Source organism: Argiope bruennichi, chromosome X1, assembly GCF_947563725.1.
Source record: "Argiope bruennichi chromosome X1, qqArgBrue1.1, whole genome shotgun sequence".
In the NCBI taxonomy this organism is placed as follows: domain Eukaryota; kingdom Metazoa; phylum Arthropoda; class Arachnida; order Araneae; family Araneidae; genus Argiope; species Argiope bruennichi.
Genome location: NC_079162.1, coordinates 92,318,563 through 92,339,916, shown reverse-complemented (window position 1 = coordinate 92,339,916; position 21,354 = coordinate 92,318,563). Strand labels below are relative to the sequence as shown.

The 21,354-nt window shown below is 30.0% G+C and overlaps 1 protein-coding gene across 1 annotated transcript in view; it reads right to left on the bottom strand.

The window, feature by feature from the left end:
- The window catches only part of LOC129958389 (glypican-5-like), a 116,056-nt gene that overhangs the window by 59,603 nt on the left and 35,099 nt on the right, over positions 1 to 21,354 (bottom strand). The window contains exon 3 of the mRNA XM_056070855.1: positions 10,910 to 11,604. Within this exon, the coding sequence (XP_055926830.1) occupies positions 10,910 to 11,604 (695 nt within the window). The remainder of the gene's footprint in view (positions 1 to 10,909; positions 11,605 to 21,354) is intronic.

Here is a 21,354-nt window from a genome sequence, read left to right as displayed (position 1 = left end):
TAAATATTACAAAATCATATTTTCTATTAAATGTCTTTATTCCTAAGATTATTACTTTTAGTTGCTACAATTTTTTTTCCCTCGCCTACATTTATATGAAAAATACAGGCACTTTTATAAAAGTTAGTTACTGCTATACTTTTTAAAAATTGGATTCCATAATTAATCGCTTTATTTAAAATGTAACTAATCTAAGACTTTAGGCAGTAGAATTATTAAATTAAACATTCACAATGGTTTATTTTAACTATTCAAAATGATTTATTTCAACAATAATAAGCTAAAAATAAATAATCATGTATGATTTTATGCATAAAATTATATCTTAACAGTCGTTTAAAAAAATGTAAATTCTCTAATGTAGAATAATTCTTAATAAAAGGAACAAAGACTTTAATTAGTTTCAAACAGAATATCTTCTTTTATGAAAAAACAAATTTATCACGAAAATATAATTACAAACTGCAAACTCTAAAGAACAGAAAAATAAAAAAAGTTATTTTTTTGTAAAAATAAACAAGTATTCCAGGAAAAGTGAGAGAAAACATCTTTCACTCTTTTTATAGTCATATATAAAAATGATACTTTGTATATCAAAATTATAAACTAAAAGAATCTTTCAAGCATTGAAATTTTGAATGCGTAATCGAAATGAATCTCATGAAGTTGAAACTGAAATATATATTAGAATTTGTCTTCAAATAAACTGCATCCATTGTTGAAATAAAATTTTAAAAAACTTTAGAGTAATAAGCAAAATAAGAAAAGAATCTTTTTTTAAAGGCGATGTTTATTTTTTCACAACGTGCTTGCAAATTCTTCGCTAATTATTCTGAATATTCAGTCTGCGCATCGTTATTTCTAGGAAAGGTAGATGACGATTAACCGAAAGTAAGTGTTATTATTTCAGAGATGTGAATCATTTAAACATCACGAATCATTAAGCAAAGCAGATTGTGAAATCTTTTTTGTAAAGAATAACTTGAGTGAATCTTGATATTTAATGCTTCAAAATTTCTTTTTGTGTCAATGACACACACAAAAAAAGAAAGGAATCCACATGATATGGCAATTGATAATTGTAGTGGATTCCCAGTTAATGAAACGAAATGGCATACATTATGCGATCAGATGACGTATCTCGGAGAATTAACTGCGTGGTTTAATTTATTATGATTCATAACTACGAACTTTTTCAAGAACCACAGATACGATTTCAGTGAATGCGTATTAAAGTTAAATAGCAATCATTAATTTAGTGGTTCTCGTTCCAGCTTATGTAGACGATTTTTAAAAAGAACGCCGTGGCAACTTTAAAAGCCGTCAGACATTAAAATCGTTTCATGCATTTCTCAGTACTCATGATTGCAGTGTTAACAAAACTGACTTAATATGCCGAATTAATAATTTCATAGCAAATGTTTCTTCAGAATGGAGCCCATTCATGTTCGCATAGTAAGACGGAGTACTATAATTTAATTTTTCAAATCACTACGACGCATGCTGCACAAGAACTTTGGCAGTGACGTCACAGCACAACAGAAGACAATGGTCAATAAGATATTAGATGACATGCGCAATTACTTTTGTCATGTGACTGTCAAGTAAATGGATTCCATTAACGAAGCTTTCTTTGAATTATAGTTGCACTGATGTTTTCAGGGAATACACTAAGCAAAAACGGTTCAAAAGTGTTTCATAGTATGAGATAACATTTGTTCCGTTCATTTAAACTGTAAAAAAAAATTAATTAAAACATTAAAATGGATAAACCTCAATATAAAGATTATTTTTTGAGCAACAAAAATATATTTTTTTAATAATCAGTTCTGTACACTACATTTTTTTTTTTAGTCATACTTTTTTGTGTGGTATAATATTTGTTCCGCTCACTAAAATCATCTATATAAACATTAAGAATAAATCTCGGAAATATTTTTTACAAACATTCATGTATTTTTATCACTCTTATGCCATTAAAATGAAATTTTTTTTACAAAAATTCTATGAATAAAAAAGATAACGAGGAATATAACATTATTGTTATTTCGAAGAATGTATTTCTCTTCTTCTTTTCTAAAACCTTAAAAAATATATAAATTTATGCCAGAAACAGCAGTAGTATCAGAAGATCGGATGAAAAATCTATATTCCACCTAAAAATGGCTGGTTATACTAAATAAATGCTAAAAAATTTTGAATCCTATTCTCATCCTGGATCTTTTGGTATTATGCACGTTTGTGAAGAATTTCGGTGCTAAGTAGCCATAAAAAAATCCACTAAATGAAAAAAAACAAAAAAAAAACCACCTTTGAAGTTGTTCATTAACTGCTACTTTAATTTTTTTCTTTCTTTCTTTCACGGCAATTCAAGTCATTGGAAAAAAAAGTTAATAATCCGACAGCAAAACAAAAATGAATGAAATGAAAATAAGCACGTATTTGTAAGGAAAATGCTTGCGTTAACACTGAACAGTATGCTTAGTAATTGATATGATTTCGGTTACTACAAAACTATTCACAGAAAAGCGAAAAGATTTCTATTAGCTGCACGTCATAAAATTGCCGTTCTAAGCATCTCGTTAAAACCCAAAACTGGCAAATTGCCAGCTTCTCCACGTCAGCTAGTACGTTGCAGTGGAGATAACTTGTATAGTTAACGCGCCAAAGAATTGCAGATTCGATTCCTTCAATTATTTTTCATTCATTTTTTTTTTTTTCATTCATGAAATCTACAATAGGCTGATAAAAAATTAATCTGTTTGAACAAAGTGCTAATGACAAAATGTTCGCAAAATGCTCTCAAAACATAAAAGACAGGAGAAATTTAACAAGAAAGACTTTAAAACACGCGAATCGCTTTTTTCACAGTTTTGATTGAATATATTGATTAGATTTTAAATTCAAGTCTGCTCAATTACATAACATATATTGTAACATCATAAGATGAATATATAATTTTGTTATGATAATAAATTATTTTTATCTACACCATGTTTTCATAGAATTCGCTTTTAAATGTACACATATTATAGTTGAAGAAGTTATTGAAAAGGAAGATTCAAGAGAAAGTTAAGCGAAAAAAATTTATTTCAAACTTCTTTAGTCAGCGATTTTATGATGCAAACTGGAATACGCCACTATGGTAAGAAAATACAGCCCTGGACTTATAAAAATGTTATCACTGATTTAAATAAACTAAAACTGTTATTTTTTTGGGTACAATACATGATTAAGAGTTAAGAAAATAAGCCTTTTTTCCAGTTACAAATAAATAATATATTATTGCTTAAAATATCACGCACGGTAAAACCTCGTAATATTTTGTAAAGAAAAACGTTTACATTTAACGTAAAATTTAAACTATATAATTTTCTTTTAAATGCAAATATTACTGTTAATGAGAGAGACTGGATTCGAAATCAGTTTTCACTGCAGGACTTGAATTCTTACATTGTAAGCAGTTTCGAAAGTGAATTGCAGAAATGCAGATGAAAAACACTTGCCACCTTATAAAAGGACTTCAAAACTAATTAAACCTTTGACTAACAATGGGATATATACATCCCATTAACCTTATAAAATCAGCTTAAATTGTTCTTAGTAAAAGTAGTTTTTTGGTGGTGGTGGGAGGTGTATTTGGCCATCATGACTTACCCACAGGGGTTTAAAAAGTTTTGAAAAAAAAATCGAATAGATTTGTTTAATACAGAAGCTATTATCTTCATTTTCTACGCGAATGCAGAGAAAAAGACTTAAAAAAATTGGTAGTCAAAGGGCTAAAACTGAATTAAATTAACTGTTTATTAAAGTGCAGTTACAAATATTCATACCGTATCCTTATATATAACATTCTGCTGACTATGTTACTTATGAAAATTCCGGTAAGGAAATAAAGAATCGTTGTTCAATGATATACAAAGTTAAAAAAAAAAATGTTGGCAAGGTTATTTTTCCGTCAACAACAAAACACAAGCGATGACAGTTGTAAAGTTTCATAAGGAAATAGAAGTCAAAATTCCAGTTAATATTTTAAGTGAACCCAAAACCTGTAACAAAACTTAAGCTGAATTTTAGCATCCATTTTTAAAAGTGTACTGAAAAAAGTGTCGGATTTTCTTATTCCACTTGATTTAAGATTCAACACAAAAAAATTAAGAATTCTTGTCCTTAATTAATTATTAATTAACGGAACAGAAGGATGTAGTTATCTGATGGTATTAATTTAAATAATAATTAATTAATTATTAAGTCGAAACAAGACTCTAGTACATACAATAGATGCAAAATAAGTTATAATTTAGATGAATTTTGAAATCACATTATTAAAAAGAGAAATTTAAAATTTACTGTCATCGGTAAAAAAATATTGTGTAACACAATCTGAAAATTAACACTGAAATTGGACCTTTGTTTTTAAAACTGTATTGATAAAAAATCGAGTGCATTCCTATCGCTTCAGTAACATTTATTTCGCCGCTTTATTTAAGAACATTCCAATCGAAAAAAAAAAAAAAAAAAGAAAGAATCATTGTTCTATTTGACCCAAAATCTATGAAAATTAGAGTGGCAATTCTAATTATGTCAACAGAGACATACAAGGAGAAAATGACGTCATTTATTGAATCCAGTCAAAGAAGTGAGAGCTAAAAGCATTTTGTCACCTTATAAAAAGTCTCCAAAAAGCCGTGTTACAAATTTAAGTGAATTCCAACGCACATTTTTGAAGTGTATTGAAAATAAAAGCTAAGTGTTTTTATAACACGCCGATAACATTCAAATGATTACTTTAGTTAGTCAGATTTAGCGAGAAAAAAAATAAATAAAGAATCCTTGTTCTTTCGTTCACAAAGTCAAAGAAAATTCGAGCGGTCATTTTCATTCTGTCAACAAAAAGGCACAAAAGGTGATGTGAAGAGCAATCCAAGCATTACTCGGAAACGGTGGCCGGTCTACTTGTGAGAAAATCAACTCCCTCGTCAACACTACTGTCTATTGAGATGAAGTGCGAAGATCGGGCCTTTTGAACCTCATCGGAAACAGAAAGATGCCGTTATCTGACATGTAAGTCAGCGCTCTCGGCGATAAGAACATCACTTGATGAGTGTATTTCTTCGAAGCCTTTCGCTTGGTGAAGACCAAACAATAAGCTATCACTTTGATTGAATGCCGTTGTTTGACCGTACAGCATTCTGACTGATAATGATGTTCACAGCCAAAGATGCACATCAGTGAGTAAATGGTGTAAAATGAGAACGATAAATTCAGCTTTTTTTTTAGTGTGCCCAGTGACAGATTATCTCTTTAGCGACATATTTTTTATATGAATATTATATCATTAATTCTTTTTGCTACTGACAAGCTATATTTGGGCGCACTGAATTTAACCCTTTAAAGGGCCATTTTTTTCTAGTCATTTTATGCTAAAATATTTTTAGGCTTGAAATTAGAATAAGAAAAGGGATTCATTTAGCTTATTAGATAAATTTAATTTGATTAATTAATTAATTTGGTTAATTAATAATTAAGTAACAAATCAAGACACATCATTTTGTCTGAGAGAAAGAACTGAAGCATCTAAGTTTCTGACTTACTAAAAAAATTTGTCAGAGCTTATGCCAACCTACATAATTTCTTACAAAGATTGATAAATTTGGTGGGAAGCATACTTCCCACGGCCCTAGAAAGGGTTAACTTATCCGCGCCTCTTAAATCTAATAGATGTAACTTCAACCGCCTTAGACTGATATTAAATTGTCAATCCAGTATTTTTTTTTTTTTTTTTTTTTGTTTTCAGTTTCATTTTTTAAACGAGAGGAATTAAGTACACTTTCTTAAGACAGTTCTCGTAATTCGTTTATTAAATTTCGAGTTGTAATTATTACTTCTCAATCAAGTAATCTACTGGTTTCTGTCTAGACATTTTAACATTCACTAGAAATTGCCTAGTGCAGTCTGGTTCAGAGAATTCTTATTAAACAATCATAAAGTGAGTTGATAAAGCTATGGGAGCATTATCAACAGTTTCTTTAGGCCATGGAAATTTCTCTAAAATCTGTATCACTTTGCGCGCGAGATTTCTTAGTTTCAAGTTACTACATTCGGGATTCGCCCAGAATGCTTTCGAAAGATTTTAAAAATACTTTTGCATCGATATTAGGAATGATTTAAACAAAAAACAATTGAATTTGAACAATTGCAAATCTTTTTAAAGGTTTTTATATCTTCAACCAGCTGATATAAAGCTATGGATGCAATATCAACCGTCTCTTTCTGCTTTGAAAACTTATCTATGATCTGTGATCTGTGTCACTTTCCATATATATATAACGAAGTCAACGATGTCGGAAATGTAGAGACACTTTGAAGAAAATGCAGCCAAATTAAAAAAAAAAATGTACTGCAAGACTCAGCTTGTTACTTGAAATAGAGAATAGATAGATTGAAAATATTTAGAGGATAAATCATTTAATAAATAACCTTTTTTTTTAATGCAGGACACAAAGCTCACTGATAAAGTGTTCAAAGAAAGGCTCCAGTGATAAAATATTTTATTTAAACACATTGCTTTCAATAAATAATAAAATAAGTCAATTCCTTATTTGCACTACAAATCTTCAATTCAATTATTTGCATCTCAAATTATTCAATTAATGAATATTAAGATAAAATTTCTTAATCAAATAATGCAAAAAAAAAAATTTCTGTCTAGACATCATAATATTTACTAGATGTCCAGTACAATCTTGTTCTCGTAAAAAAATAGTTTTATAAGCAGAAATAAGCAGAAATAATAATTACAAGTTGTAATTATTATTTCTCAATCAAATAATTCTACAAGTCTTTGTCTAAATATGTTGAAGTTCTCGAGAAAATACCCATCGCAATCTGATATCGAAGATTGTACTTACAGATAGCTTCTTAAGAAAGTATATTTTCTTAAGCAAATTCTCTTAATTCCTTTATTAAACTTCGAGTTGTAATTATTATTTCTCAATCATGTAATCTTCAGGTTTCTGTCTAGACATTTTAACATTCACTAGAAAATGCTTAGTGCAGTCTGGTTCTGAGAATTCTTGCAAAAACAATCATAATAAAGCCTTTTTATAAGAGGATTCTCTAAGTCCGTTTATTAAATTACGAGTTGTAATTAAGGCACAGCAAATGGTAGATTGAGATTCCCCACAGAGGGAAGCCATTAGAAGACAAACAGCATTAACGCAGACAATAGCTAAAAAAATTCAAGCGTCAGAGCATCCACCTTTTCAAAGATTCCGCAATGCATCCGTCTAATGCAAATGACACTAGAGTAATTACAGTAATTTTCTAAGGAAATAAGGAATGATTGGAAGATAAATTTCGAGGTAATTATACCACAGAAGGTGACAAATATGACTAGATTTGTGAAAGCTCAAATAAACATCTGTCTTTCTAACTTTCAATAGACATTTAAAGAGAAATTAGTGGTAGCTTCCACTGCAATTGAATTTCTTAGAAAGCGAGCAAAAGGTGAACTATACAAAAGCGGCCTTTTATTGAGCGGCATTTTAGTATAATATTAGTGGATAAAATACGATGTACTATTTAGTTTGTTATCGGGATAGCGGATAATTTAAAAACCACACAGGAAGGACATGTTTTATTAACACTCAATTTACAGAAGCCGAGCAAATTATGGAGAGTAATACAAATCAAAGAATGCTTTGTATCAGATGACGTGTTTTTTAATACATTTAAAGATTTTGAAAGCAAATTACAATTTTTTTTTGTTAAGGCTAATAAATAACCAATTTGAAGGCAATTTCGGCGCTAACGCAAAAAGAAAAAAAATTAACATTGTAAAAATAAAATAAAATAAATAAATGTCAGTGAATTCAAAATCGTCCTGTTTAATACCAGTATCATTAATCCCATTTTGTTTTTTAAGTTTCAAATTATTCCTTAACTTTTGTACTGCTTTTTAGAAAATTTCCTTCATATTCTTTCTTTCTGCAGAAAATTTATAAATATATGATTTCATTCAATATTTGTTCAGTGATATCAAAGTAATGCAATAGCTTTTAGTCAAGAAATTTAAAAAAGAAAGCCGTTTTTTTAATTTTTTAACCGAGCTTTTTGAAAATGATTGCATAAACGAAGATGGAAGAGAATGTTTTCTTAGTTAACGATTCATTAAACTTTCCATCAGAATTTTTTAAATTCTCAACGAAATCAAATTTATAACACAAAATCCTCATTGTAATGTAGCCCTAGAATATTTTGAAATAATAAACTGAGGAAAAAAAATCCATACTCGTGAGCGGCATATGTTCCTTTCCAATTTCGATTCAAATAATACTTTAGCAATGCAAATCCAATTCCAAGAAGTTTTCGATTTTTTTTTTTTTTTTTTTTTTTTTTTTGTCGAGAAAAACTATTGATTGATTTTAAGAATGACAGTAAATTGTAATTTAGAAGAAGAGAACATTAACTAAATCATCAACAAATCTATACGAAAAATTGTCAAAATATTTGAAATAATGAAGAAATTCTTGCTTAAGGATTACTAAGCAAATGTTATAATGTGATTCTAATAAGGATCATATATATCATGAATAATCATTTACCTAAATCTAAAAAAGCTCAATATTTAACAAATTTTTACGTGATCACAATACGATTCCGTTTTTTCTACGTCCTTGATGAAAAAGCAATGCGAATGCATTCTCACGTTTCTAGATACAAAAGCGCATAAATATCAGTCTATGCAATGAGATAACTTCGAGAAGATGGTATAAAATTTAAACTAAAAGAAATTTATTCATTAGATAAATCTGAAAAAAGGGAAGTTGGAAATCTTATTTTAAATTAAATATAAGTTTAAAAAATTGTATTTTTATCTGCATTAAAATGCGAAAGAAATTCTGGTGGTTTTTTTTCAAGCATAATAAGAGGATCGTCTTATCTCCTTTCTAGTATTGCGTTTTGAATTACAAATGAAATGCCGCAGTACAGCTTGAGATAAAATTGCCTAATTGATAAACAAGTCATGATCAGGATAAATCAGGAGAAGTCATGATCACCGTGACCTTGATTAATATTAATGTTTGGCTTTAAACTAAAATATTTTTTAAACAATTCCCATAATTAGTATTGTAAAAATCAGCAAAATTCTTCAAAAGATAGAATTAGGTCACATCTCGCACTTGTAGAAATTCTTAAGAGGCGATGTACGGCAAATTAAGTTTAATTATTATTCAATATTTCCTTTTGCTTCTATACTTTTCTTCGAAAGACATTGAAATATATTTATTTATCAAATAATTTCGGAAATTTGCTTAAAAAATATAATCGAATAAGCTATACCATTATAAATAAAACATATCAATAGAATTTTCAACATACTGAATTCTCAGAAGTATTTGGGGCACAAATTTTCACACAGAAAACAGTTACTTTGAAATATATTCACTGAAAAGCCTTCCCTGCATAGATTCTCTTTTGAAAGAGGTCTTCAACTATGCTTTGAATGTTGCTTCCCATTCTACCACAACAACATTAATTAGGTTGATCACTAATGACGAGCAATTCCGTTGGGCTCGTAACCTGTATTCCGGCACGCTCCAAAACACTTTCGATAGATTTGAACATTTGGGATGAATACAACGCAGATTAAAGACGTCGATGTTAAAGCAATTGGTACAATTTTAAACAGAAAGTTGATAAGCTAAGTCGAATCGTAGTGAATAGTCAAAGAGCATGTTCTGCTAATAATGCAGGGAGCGATATGATGCGAGTTTTAAGTTGCGTTACTTAATTTCTAGACTCAATCTAAACGTTAACAACTGATAAAATACATCCCCACCACCTTTTACAAACAGAGTTTCATTACCTAAAATAATGATATCGTGTTTAGTGCCCTAATTACCAGATTAATTAAAATAATGATAATTCTCTGCGCCTAAAAATAAACAAAAATCATTCTTACCTAGACATTAATTAGGCAAAATTTCGTAATAACATTTAACATTTTCAATACACAATAATTTGAAACGTCTGTTTTCGAAAGATTATAGTTATTAAAACAACAGAGATCTTTTTACTCTAGTAAGTACAAGAGCTCCTAGCTTAGCCATAGTTAGGAGTAGAATTTAAGATTGCGATATTCCGCCTGTGTGTTACTAAGCTCAGATTATGGTGAATTACCAACCTTTGGCAGAAAATTTTGTAATTACGAATTCAAAATATTAATCAATTCCGTTTCTTCAGTTATAGAAAGCGAATGCAAATGAGACACGAAACATCTCAGCCAACAATGCAGTGATGGAAAAAAGAAAGAGTAAACTTAACGTGTTCTGTTTACAATTTTTGTTTGCGTTGAATAGTTTGCAAATAAAGGCCTATTGTTCAAATGTAGAAACGGTCAAATATTTATATAGCGATTTTTGTCTACGGTGGTATTCATTAATGAATATTGTGAAAGTTTCATAATTTTTTAAAGTTCCGTGATTCTGCAAAAGACAATGAGGATCGAAAGTTAGAGAAGTAAAATCGAAATCTAGCACAACAATCTTTCCAAATGAATGAAAGTTATTTTTGCTGCTTCACATATTATTCAGATTTTTCCGTTAGTAAACTAGAAAAAAGTTTTTTTTGACAAACTAATGTGTACAGTAATTAAAACCTCATATGAGGGACAATTAAAAGCATATAAAAATTGCTGCATTTACACAAAAGAATTTTAATAATCAGAGTTAATGAACATTTTATGGTGTTGAATTTTTCAATCCCAGTTTTGCACATCTTTAGCAAGCTACGCAAAAACGGATTGAAAACTGTCACGAGGTTAATTAACATGTAACGTAAGACATGCAAATAAATATATTTCGTTCAACATAAGTTTATTACAAATGGCAATGGTTACACTTACCCTTTTCGTAATTTCAGCCGAATTTGCCATGAGGTACGAAACCGTTTCGGATATTTTAGTATCTAGAGTACTTAACACATGTTCGATGTTGTAAATGCCAACCATTCCGGAAGTGAGTCTTTCCAATGCACTCACATATTCGCTCCACGAGTCATCCAATTCTGAGACACTGGCCAGACAGCCTCGGACCACATTGAGGCACAAACCGGCACATGGTTTTGCTTGGAGAAAGCCTTGGCACTGAGGGCAATACGTGAGTCGAACAAAGGCCTCGCTGCATTCTGGCCCGAAATCCATATGCTCTGTTGTATTGATCACTTCGAGCCCCAACTGCAAAGCTTCAAGGAACGTCCTAGCTGCTTCAAAGGAACGGCTGATTTGCGAGGCAATCTTTTCTGATAAATCTCCAAAAGGCCGGATTTCCACTTGGGCGTCTCTCAAGCACTCTTTAAAGGTTTCGCTGAAATCTTTTTGATTGGAATTCACCGAATGGTGATAGGCAACAGGGAAAAAGGAGTCAAAAAAGGAGTTGACGCGTTCTTCCAAGTCCACCTCCTTCCCACTCATGTAAGCCAACAGGTCAGCGAACAGCTGACCCAGAGGAACTCGGGATTGGGCTTCGATGGATTGATAAACATCCAAAAACAAGGCATTGGTGCTGTTCTCGGCCACTTGAACCATTTCGAGGAATGTGTCTGCAAAATTAGAAATAGAAAATCATTGGAAAATATTTATATTAATATTAGATCATTAAAAAATATTTATATTTTTATAACAAGTAAATGAAACATGACATTATCCTATAAGGATGTAAAATGTACAGCCAAACTTGTATAGAGTCATAAAAACTATACGACTGGTTCTTTTGTTTTTGATATGAGATGTTGAGACCATGAGTAGACAATTGTACGATTTTCGCAAAATTAAGCTAAAAATTATGCGGAAATGGCTTTCTTACGAAACTAAAGTGGATAACAAAAGTTTCAGATATTGGACTAGATAAGAGCACTTTTCAAATGGTTCACTTTCAATGTTTACAAAATACGATGCCTAGCTCAGTTTAGTTAAAATCATGCGTTTGTCCACTCTGGTCATCAACGCCTCAAATCTTGCTCTACTTTAGATTTGATATTTTTTATCCCTATAAGATGCGACTTCAAATATTTAAATTTGCCGTCAGTAAAAATGCAAAATATAGGCTAGTTTATAAAACATTTATAGAGAAAAACTATTTTAAGATGGATATTATACATTGCTATAAACTAATAATATTTGATTGCAATAGGTAAAAGAACTTTGACTTAGGTTTAATATACCGTGAAGACTGCTATTTAAACGAGTTATTAGTGTTTTTATCTTGTCAATATAACATAGCTTAAGGACAGAATTACTAACACTGCATATGTTAAAAGATTGAAGTAATTACTTTATTTAAAGCAACGAAATTTATTAATTCTCTTTTAAGAAAAAAAGAAAAAAAAATCGTTTTCACTCTTGCAAACTAAATAGACAATAAAAAACAAAGTAGCCAGTTTTTTTTTCGATGAAACCTTCTATTAAATAATTAAATTTTCTGACAGATTAATTACCCTAAGAACAGAGAAAAAACGAGGCACTTTCAGAAAAAAAAAAAAAAAAGAGAAGGAATTCTCTGATGGGATATTTAATAGAATCTCATCACTTCCAAGAAACTGCTGCTAAATAGCAGCAAGCTACAAAAGAAGAAATATTTTGATGGATATAAAATTAATTCAACCTTCTGTGGAATTTATTATCTTTAAGTTTACTGGTCAGAACTCCAAATTACCATTCGCAAGAACATTTTACACCATAGAATACAACTAACATTTGCTGGAAGTCCATTTTCAAATAATTGGATAATTTGTCCCATAACTTATGTTACATGTAGGCACATTTTATTTCTAAGCTTTCATCATGAATTGCATATGCTGTATTTCCATTTCGTATTCTTTTCATGTTACTGCTAATAAATTTGAACCTCTGGTGGCGCTTTTGAACTCGCTAGTTTCGCTGGTATACGTTTTATACAGTAGTAGCAGTAATAAATATTTCTCATTTTAAAAAAGTATGTTTTTATTTTTCGCTCTCTTTACTTAAAAATCAGAAAAAGGTCGGTTCTTGCTTTACCGGTAATGACCTTAACAGAACTGTTTCTCTTCAGGTGAAGTGAAAAGTTCTTTCGAGGCGAGGAGAAAAAGAATAAGGACGTGTCTATGAATATTTTACTTCCTACGAAAACGACTCTTTCTTTTTACCTAAAATAGACACACACGCAACAAACAAATACTGACGCAAATTAAGGAAGAAAACTGCACAACGACTTCTACCGCAAAAAGATACGCCTAAAGGGGAAAAAAGTTATTTCACTCATCGCACTACTTTTCCTCCAAGAAAGGTTCTGAATGATTTAGTAGTCCAGCTCTTTTCACGCAACTTCCAACGACTTATCAAGCGTTTCACGTGCGGAATCGGACGGTATTGCGTTTTGGAGACAGAAGAAATCGAGCTAAAAACGGGAATGCATAATCACTTTTCCTGAATTCACTTACTAGTTGGCACTTGCCATTTTCTCATCGAACTTCGAAGGCATACTGTTTTTCTGGCGTGTATCTTACATTCGAAAAAATCTATATTTTCGAGAAAATGGCTGTTTTTTTTTACTTTCTCGTTAATACCTTGCGTCAATTTTAATAATACAGCATTCTTTGGATCAGCTACCATGGCATTTTGTCTTTTTTCAATGGAATTAGTGTTTCTATTGTGTATTTTGGCATTTTGAGGAAATGTGAATTTTCTGGAAAATGTCTTGTAATGTAAAGAAATCTGCTCTCTTAATAATATATTTTTTAAAAAAACTGGAATGTATAATCACTTTTCCTGAATTCACATGCTAGTTGGCACTTGCAACTTTCTAACATACTGTCTTTCTGACATGAAATCTATGCTGAAGAAATCTATACTTTCCAACAAAAAAAAACTAGTTTTTTGTAAAAATCTGCTTTTATGTTAATATTTTGTATAAATTTTGAAGTGTATTTCAGGATTCTGTGCCCTAGATGCTATTTTCCTCTAACTCACCAGAGTTTGGAAATGTATTGCCTTTCAGGAATTATCTTGGTGCTTTCAAGATATCTGCACTTTTTTTTTTGAAAATTCCTTGTATGTTTAAAGAAATTTGATCTTTGGCTAATATCTTGTATAAATCTTGAAGTAAACTGATAATTTCTTTTAAAAATTGTTGTTTGTATTGATTATTATATTTATGATTCGCTTCTTAAACAAACCAAGATCTGGTTCCAGATGTGGGGTACGTTCTTTGTCGTACTGATCAGCATTCTTGGTTTTGAAAAAAGCTATCGAAGAGTTCAAATTTCGGTGGAACATTGTCTTTCATCTTTTTAATAATAATACAGCCAAAAGAGCTAAATTACTTTCCGCTATCGAAGAATCGACGAAACAGATATATATATATATATATATATATATATATATATATATATATATATATATATATATATATATATATATATATATATATATATATATATATAACTTGTTTCAGGTTATATTGTTATATTACTTGCATCCACGACAACCTGCCTATCCATAAGGGTGTAAAACGTACTAAGTCGCCTGGAAGCTTTTCTAATTGAACATCTTGGGGGAAAACAATCGAAGTATTCAAATGCATTTAATTTAAACTAGAACTTAGTATTTTTTAAATGCCGTAATTATCCGCGGCACCGTATAATCTTTTAGCCCTGACAAAGAATATTTCAGCAGATAATCCGCGGTTATACGGCAGATTATCTGCAGCGGCAGATTATAACTAACGATTATAGTGACGATTTTCATGTCATTTTTCAGGTATTGAATCAGTTCAGATAGTGAATTATAAGCAGGAAATTACGGTATATTGCAAATGGCTAAAATGGCACATATCATCAAGTTACAAATAAAATAGTATTTCTTAAAAAACAATAGAATTTTTTATTAGATACCGTCATTATTAATTGTGCGAATTTTTGGAAAAGTCTAGATATTTAGACTAAATCATTCAAGAACTTTGTAGAACAAAAGCCTTCATCATAGAGAATAACGGTTCCATTATATATATATATTATCCTTAATTGTAGACACATAAAGCTGGTGCAAATTGTATGAAGTCATGCTAAAATCCATACAAGTAAAAAATACTATGTTCGCAGTGAAGTTCTGCACATAGATATCTATTTTTTTGTCTGTTTTTTTAAATCCAGAATTCCAAAAATGAAATCCATTTGATTTAATATATTTTGTTTCTGCAAGCCAAAGCTCGAATATATCCAATAAGTCGTTATAAAGAGCTTTTATTTGAATATTCTATACATTTAAGTAATTACTGGGAAGTTACCTAATATATATTATTCGGAATGTCGAGTGGTATGAAATTCCTTATATAAAACTAGGCACAGGATGTAATATATTAATAATCTATTGTTACGATATAAGCATGCTATATAATGCCATATATCAAGCAGTATACTATTTTTAAATTTAAAATTATCCATTCGTATGATATTAATTAAATCGACTTCAGTTAAGGTTAGCATCAGTAATCATTTTACTGAAGAACTTAGTTTTAAAGCAAGAAAATCTTTAAATAATCTACAAAGGCATCCAATCTTTTTAAGGGATCTGCAATAAACATTGAACAAAGTTTTATTGGGAAAAAAATTAGAAGACTACCGCGGTTTAAATAGATTGTTAAACTGAATTGCCCTAAACCTAACTCGAATCGATAGCAATCGCATAATGGTTTATAGACGCAATAAGGAGATAAGGGCATTTCAGGGATTTATGTAATGTTAAAATATTTGAAAATGGTGCATAATTCAGCGAAATTAACCGTTGATAAATGTCTTTACAGTTCCTTCAATGATATTTCGATGGATTTCAATCAGAATAAAAATTTCATTTTCGGGAATTCAACTAAGTGTCCGTTAAACAAAGTACTATTTATTCAGGACTTGAGAAAAGTATTATCTTGCAAGAGCGCTTAATTTCCAGTAGAAAATAGACAGCATTTAACCCGAAGCAGAGAGCAAATCGTCATACTGAAATATTCAAGATATCTGCCAAGATTTAAAATATTCTCAAACAAAATCTTACTAATTCGCAAATAACAAGAAAATTTTCCATAGGAGAAGAAGTTCTCGTTTCTTGGTTTTGTAACAACTCGACTTTCTTCTTGATATGGTGCCAGTCTTAGTTTCATTATGTGATACAATATTAATCATTTTCACCCGCTCATAACAGATTCTTTACACTTACTTTAAGTATTACTATCTTTTACTGCTTATACGGTATTAAATTCATATTTTCATCATTTGTGGCCATTTATCATACTGTTGACAGCATCGAACATAAAACTCTCAGATTTCTGTAACATTCCGTCATTCAACGATGATGCCTGGGGCATTTCTTTATTACATTAGCTTAAAAGAGTTGAAATCACGTAGAAACAAGCAAGAGTGAATTAATGAGGCAACAACTTTATATTTATACACTTACTTATTTCAAATTTACCAGCGCTTCAACGTATAAAGTATTTCAGGGAAGAGATGGTAGCGAAACTGATGAATATGCATATTAATGACTTTCTATTTCAATTTGAAAACTTCATCCTTTAATATATTCTTATTGATTAGATGTATATTTAAAAGGATGGAGATTCAACCCTTTCTTAATTATAATCAATGCTTAGACATAAGATTGTGATATGTATCTCGTCGCTAAGCTCGCGAAGCATTCGCAATTCGTTAACGAATATAATGTTATGGTTCGTTAACGAATAACAAATATTATCCATGTTGGTGGCTTGTTAAATAACCACCAACATGGATAACGGCAAAAATCGAACTTTCGCTTAGTATTAACTATAGTCAAGATTATTAAAGTATTCTTTTTATTTGCAATAATTTAGGTGAACAAATTTAGAGATTCTAATTTCTTACAGTATTTTTCATAATATCTATGAATTTAATAGTTTAAAATTTAGTTCATTAGAACAATTAGTAATATTTTTGTAATTCGAAAATGAATATCTACACGCACATTACAAGCACCTACATCTAAGGAAGACTATCAAAATCCATTATTATCAGAATTTCTAATTCGATAAACACGATGTCAACAGAGAATCAAAATATTTTGATGGTCGAGCAACATTAAGTTTGGAAAATATACTCTCTTTCAAAAATCTACATATGTTTCCAAGATCGCAAGAATTTTTAAAAAGACTTCAATAGACAATATACAGGGTGGATGTAAAATAAATTTCTCTGTTTGCAGAATATTGCAGCGAAAACTAACGAACAGAATGAAACCATATTTCATTTTCGGATTTTCCAAACTTCAAATATCATTGAAAATGGAAATGAGACCAAATTTCATTTCATTTCTATTTCCAAATTTCAGTGCTTTTTCTCTTCATGCCTTTCACACTCACGATATCGGGTTGCTGTTTTTTTTTTTTTTTTTTTTTTTTTTTTGGGGGGGGGGTCACCTCCTCGTGCATTTCACAGTCTAAATATGAAATTTGATTTCATACCTATCATTAATTTCAGTTACAGATGCCTACAAGTAATGAAAGTTATTTTATGGCCATCCTGTATCTCAAAGAATTCAACACTACATTTTAACCTTTTATTTACCGACGGTACTTTAAAGTATCGTTTAAATCCGGTTGATATATTCACAATATGACTTTTCTCTAACTGTATATGAAAGAACATGAAGAACGTATTTCCAATAGAAGGTAGTAGATATTAACTAAAAATAACATTAAAATCTTCAGTTATTAGTTAAATTAATTAGATTATTTAAATTACTTTAATTAATTTTAAAACTTCTTTTTTTTTCTTGGTTTTATTCTGTACCAAAACTTAACTAATGGTTCAAAAATAAATTTGAAAAATTGACGATAAAGTAATTTGGCAAATAAAGGGTTAAATAATTTATTTAGTGAACGTTTCTACATAATTGATAGATCACTTTATTTAAATACTCACTAATATGAAAATTCACTTAAAGATTTTTATTAAAAAAGATAGTAATAAATCATTATTCTTTTGGCATATATTTACCCACGTACGCGAATATACCACCAGTTCTCTCAAATTTAAAATAATCTAATTTAGAAGATAAAGCAGAAGACGCAATAATAAGTTCTAGAAACGTTAATTTAAAACTCTCGAGTTCCACGAAAGCACTCAATTTAAAAAGTAAAATTGAAACGATCCCGCCAATTCAACGGAAACGATTTCAACCCTTTCCGTTTTCACTTGAGACACTGAGACTTGCCTTCGAGGATGTTTAGAAGCAAAACATCCGTTGGTGTCACTCAGAAGCTGCTTAACAAGAGACACCTTAATAGCCGCTCCCTCTACAGTAGAGTTAACCATCTATAAAAACAGATGGCACAATTCCAGTGCATTCCAAGAGGCATTTTGAAGTCACACGTTTCCTAATTAAAAGATTAACTAATGTTTTTCACGGTTCGAATTGTTTCTTTCTTTCACATTTATGATTTGCTGTTTTAAAAGGAGTTGGTTCATTTCATTTTTTTTTCACAGTCGCGAATCAATGAATTTAACAGGATGTTTATGTTTTGATAAGAAAAAAAAGATGCATTGTCAAGACCGAGGAACTAGTTTCTTTGGAAGTTAAACGAAATGAATACGTTCACAAAAAAATTGTACACATTCAGATAAAAAAAAAAAAAAAAACACTACAATTCATCTGTTTAGAAGCTTATTTTGAAGTGTACGAAATAGAAACGCTTTTACTAGACAGTTTTTTAGTTTTATCGATCTTTTTATTTTTAAAGCGACAAAAACAAATACATCTCTAACAATATCAGGATATCAAATATAATAAGATCTTTCAAATACGGATATATATTTTATTGATTTCGGAAACATTCAGAAGATAAACAGAGAATAAAATTGATATGTATGTAAAAAAATAATAAATCATTTACAATGGTTACTGCGTATATTTTAAAAGTGGTAAAAAGAAAACAGTGAAATGAAATAAGTTAAGAACCTTATCACGCACATTTTAATGATTCTTGTTATTCTTACATCATTAAGCTAAATGAAATTAATAATTCGAGAGCAACAAAACATTATTTTTTGTTATTAATTGTTTTTATTATCTTGACAAAACTGAGTAACTGATATGCCGAACGGTTTAGAAGAGAATGTTTATAATCCGAATCTAGCTTTCGCCAGTAGCATCTGTTTACGGATCAAATATGCCATCCAACAGAATTGTTGCATTGTTTATCCAGCTTTAAACTGTTTATATCGCTCTCCCATTTAACATAAATGTAGTACAGTTTCCTTTAAAAACAGCTATATCTTCTTTTAATGGATAATGGATTTGAATGACGCAAATTTTCGTCCTTATGTGGATAAAACACTCTTTTATTAGAGTACTAAAAGTCCAATTTTTTTCTAATTATTTCGGACTTACATGCAATTTATTTTTAACTTTTAATTTTTAATATTCAATTCATTATTGCGGTTATTATAATGATATCTTGAAATGAATCGTTCTCAAATCCATCACCAGACACTTTTACTAAGAAATCAAAATTTAATTAAAATATTAGATTAACTGATAATTAAATTCTGAAGATAGTAAAACAGACAGACAGCTAGCAAGAAAATGAATGTACTACAAAATTTCAAACCTCTAGTACACTAGTGCGAGAAGGAAGAACAGATTTCAAAATTTCATCGTTATAAATATGAAACAAGCGATGATAAATAAAAGTGTATTTTTAAAATAAGTTTTCTTCCCTGAAATCATACAAGAACCATATCTTGACTCAAACAATATCTCAGACAGATTTTAGTCTTTTTTAATGTTGCCTAATTTAGTCTTTTTAATTGCCTAAAATTTTTAATCAAAGTAATAATTTCATTAAAAACAGAATCTAAACTTCTTTCCTTTACATATTTTAGTAGGTTAATTAACTTATAATAAGCCTGCTTATTGGATTAAGAAAATTTCAAAAGTTTTAAGAGTGCAGGATAAGAATTAATTAATTAAAATATTGCATGGGCAGAAAAATTTTAACAGCAGATGAACTGTTCTTCATATAGTGATGCATTTCAATGACTGAGCATGCGCACTTTTTTCCGCTTGTTCCTGAAAGTGAATGCTTTTATTAACAAGCATTTAGAAAATAATTATTTTGATGGAATATTTATTTAAATCAGTATATATCCCTCAAACGTTGTTTCTTCTTCGTTCATAAAAATTTTCACTCCGAATTGCTCATCCTCAGTTTCTTTTCGTCTGCCATTACAGGCTTCAAGTGAAATCATTATGTTGCGCCTCTGTATGTCTCCTTTCCATTCGTTTCAAAGCAACCTGTAGATCCTTAATTCACATGATTTCATTCATTCGATCAATTCACTCACTAGATTTTATTCACGAGCTTTTAAGAACTCATTAGAATTGCTGCTTCATTAAATAGTTCTTTAAGTGATAGATGTTTTTTCAAAAAATAACTTTTTTTATTTCTTAAACGTTTATTCAATTCACTTTTTTTTCAATTGCTAGAAATGTTTCTCCCCATCAACGATGACTTCTCGGTTGTTTTTACAGCGAAGTCAGCATTTTGATCATATGAGTCATCCTTCCATTCTATTTAAAACTATCGGCAAATCTTTAATTTACATGATTTTATTTATTCAACCAATGCATTTACTGGTTTTAATAATTCAACATAATAGCTGTTTCATTAAATAGTCTTTTACGTCATAGCTGTTTTTCAAAAAATTCTGTTAAATTCATTTTTTAATTCCTTGACCATAGTATTTAATTCACTTTTTTTTCAATTACTAGAAATTTTCCTCATCATCACCCATGATTCCACTGTTGTTTTCAAAGTGAAATCTTCATTTTGTTCACATGAGTCATCCTTCCATTCCATTTTAAATTATCAGTAGATCTTTAATTTGTATGATATCATTTATCCAACTAATGCATTCACTAGTTTTCAAGAATACAACAGAATAGCTGTTTCATTAAATAGTCCTTTACGTCATAGCTTTTTTCAAAAATATTCGATTTAATTCATTTTTTAATTTCTCAACTATAGAATTTAAGTCATTTTTTTTTCAATTACTAGAAATTTTCCTTATCATCACCGATGATTCCACTGTTGTTTTTTCAGTGAAATCATTTTGTTCTAGTGTGTCACCCTTCCATCCTCTGCGCGGCGAGTCAATGACACGCGCGTGAAGAAACAGGTCCAGACCACCTTCGGAGAGGGGTCGACTGCTTAGTGCATCGGCAACTTTTATTCATAACAGGATTTCAGCCGGAATACCCGAGAGGGGGAGGATAATTTTCCGTAAATTGCT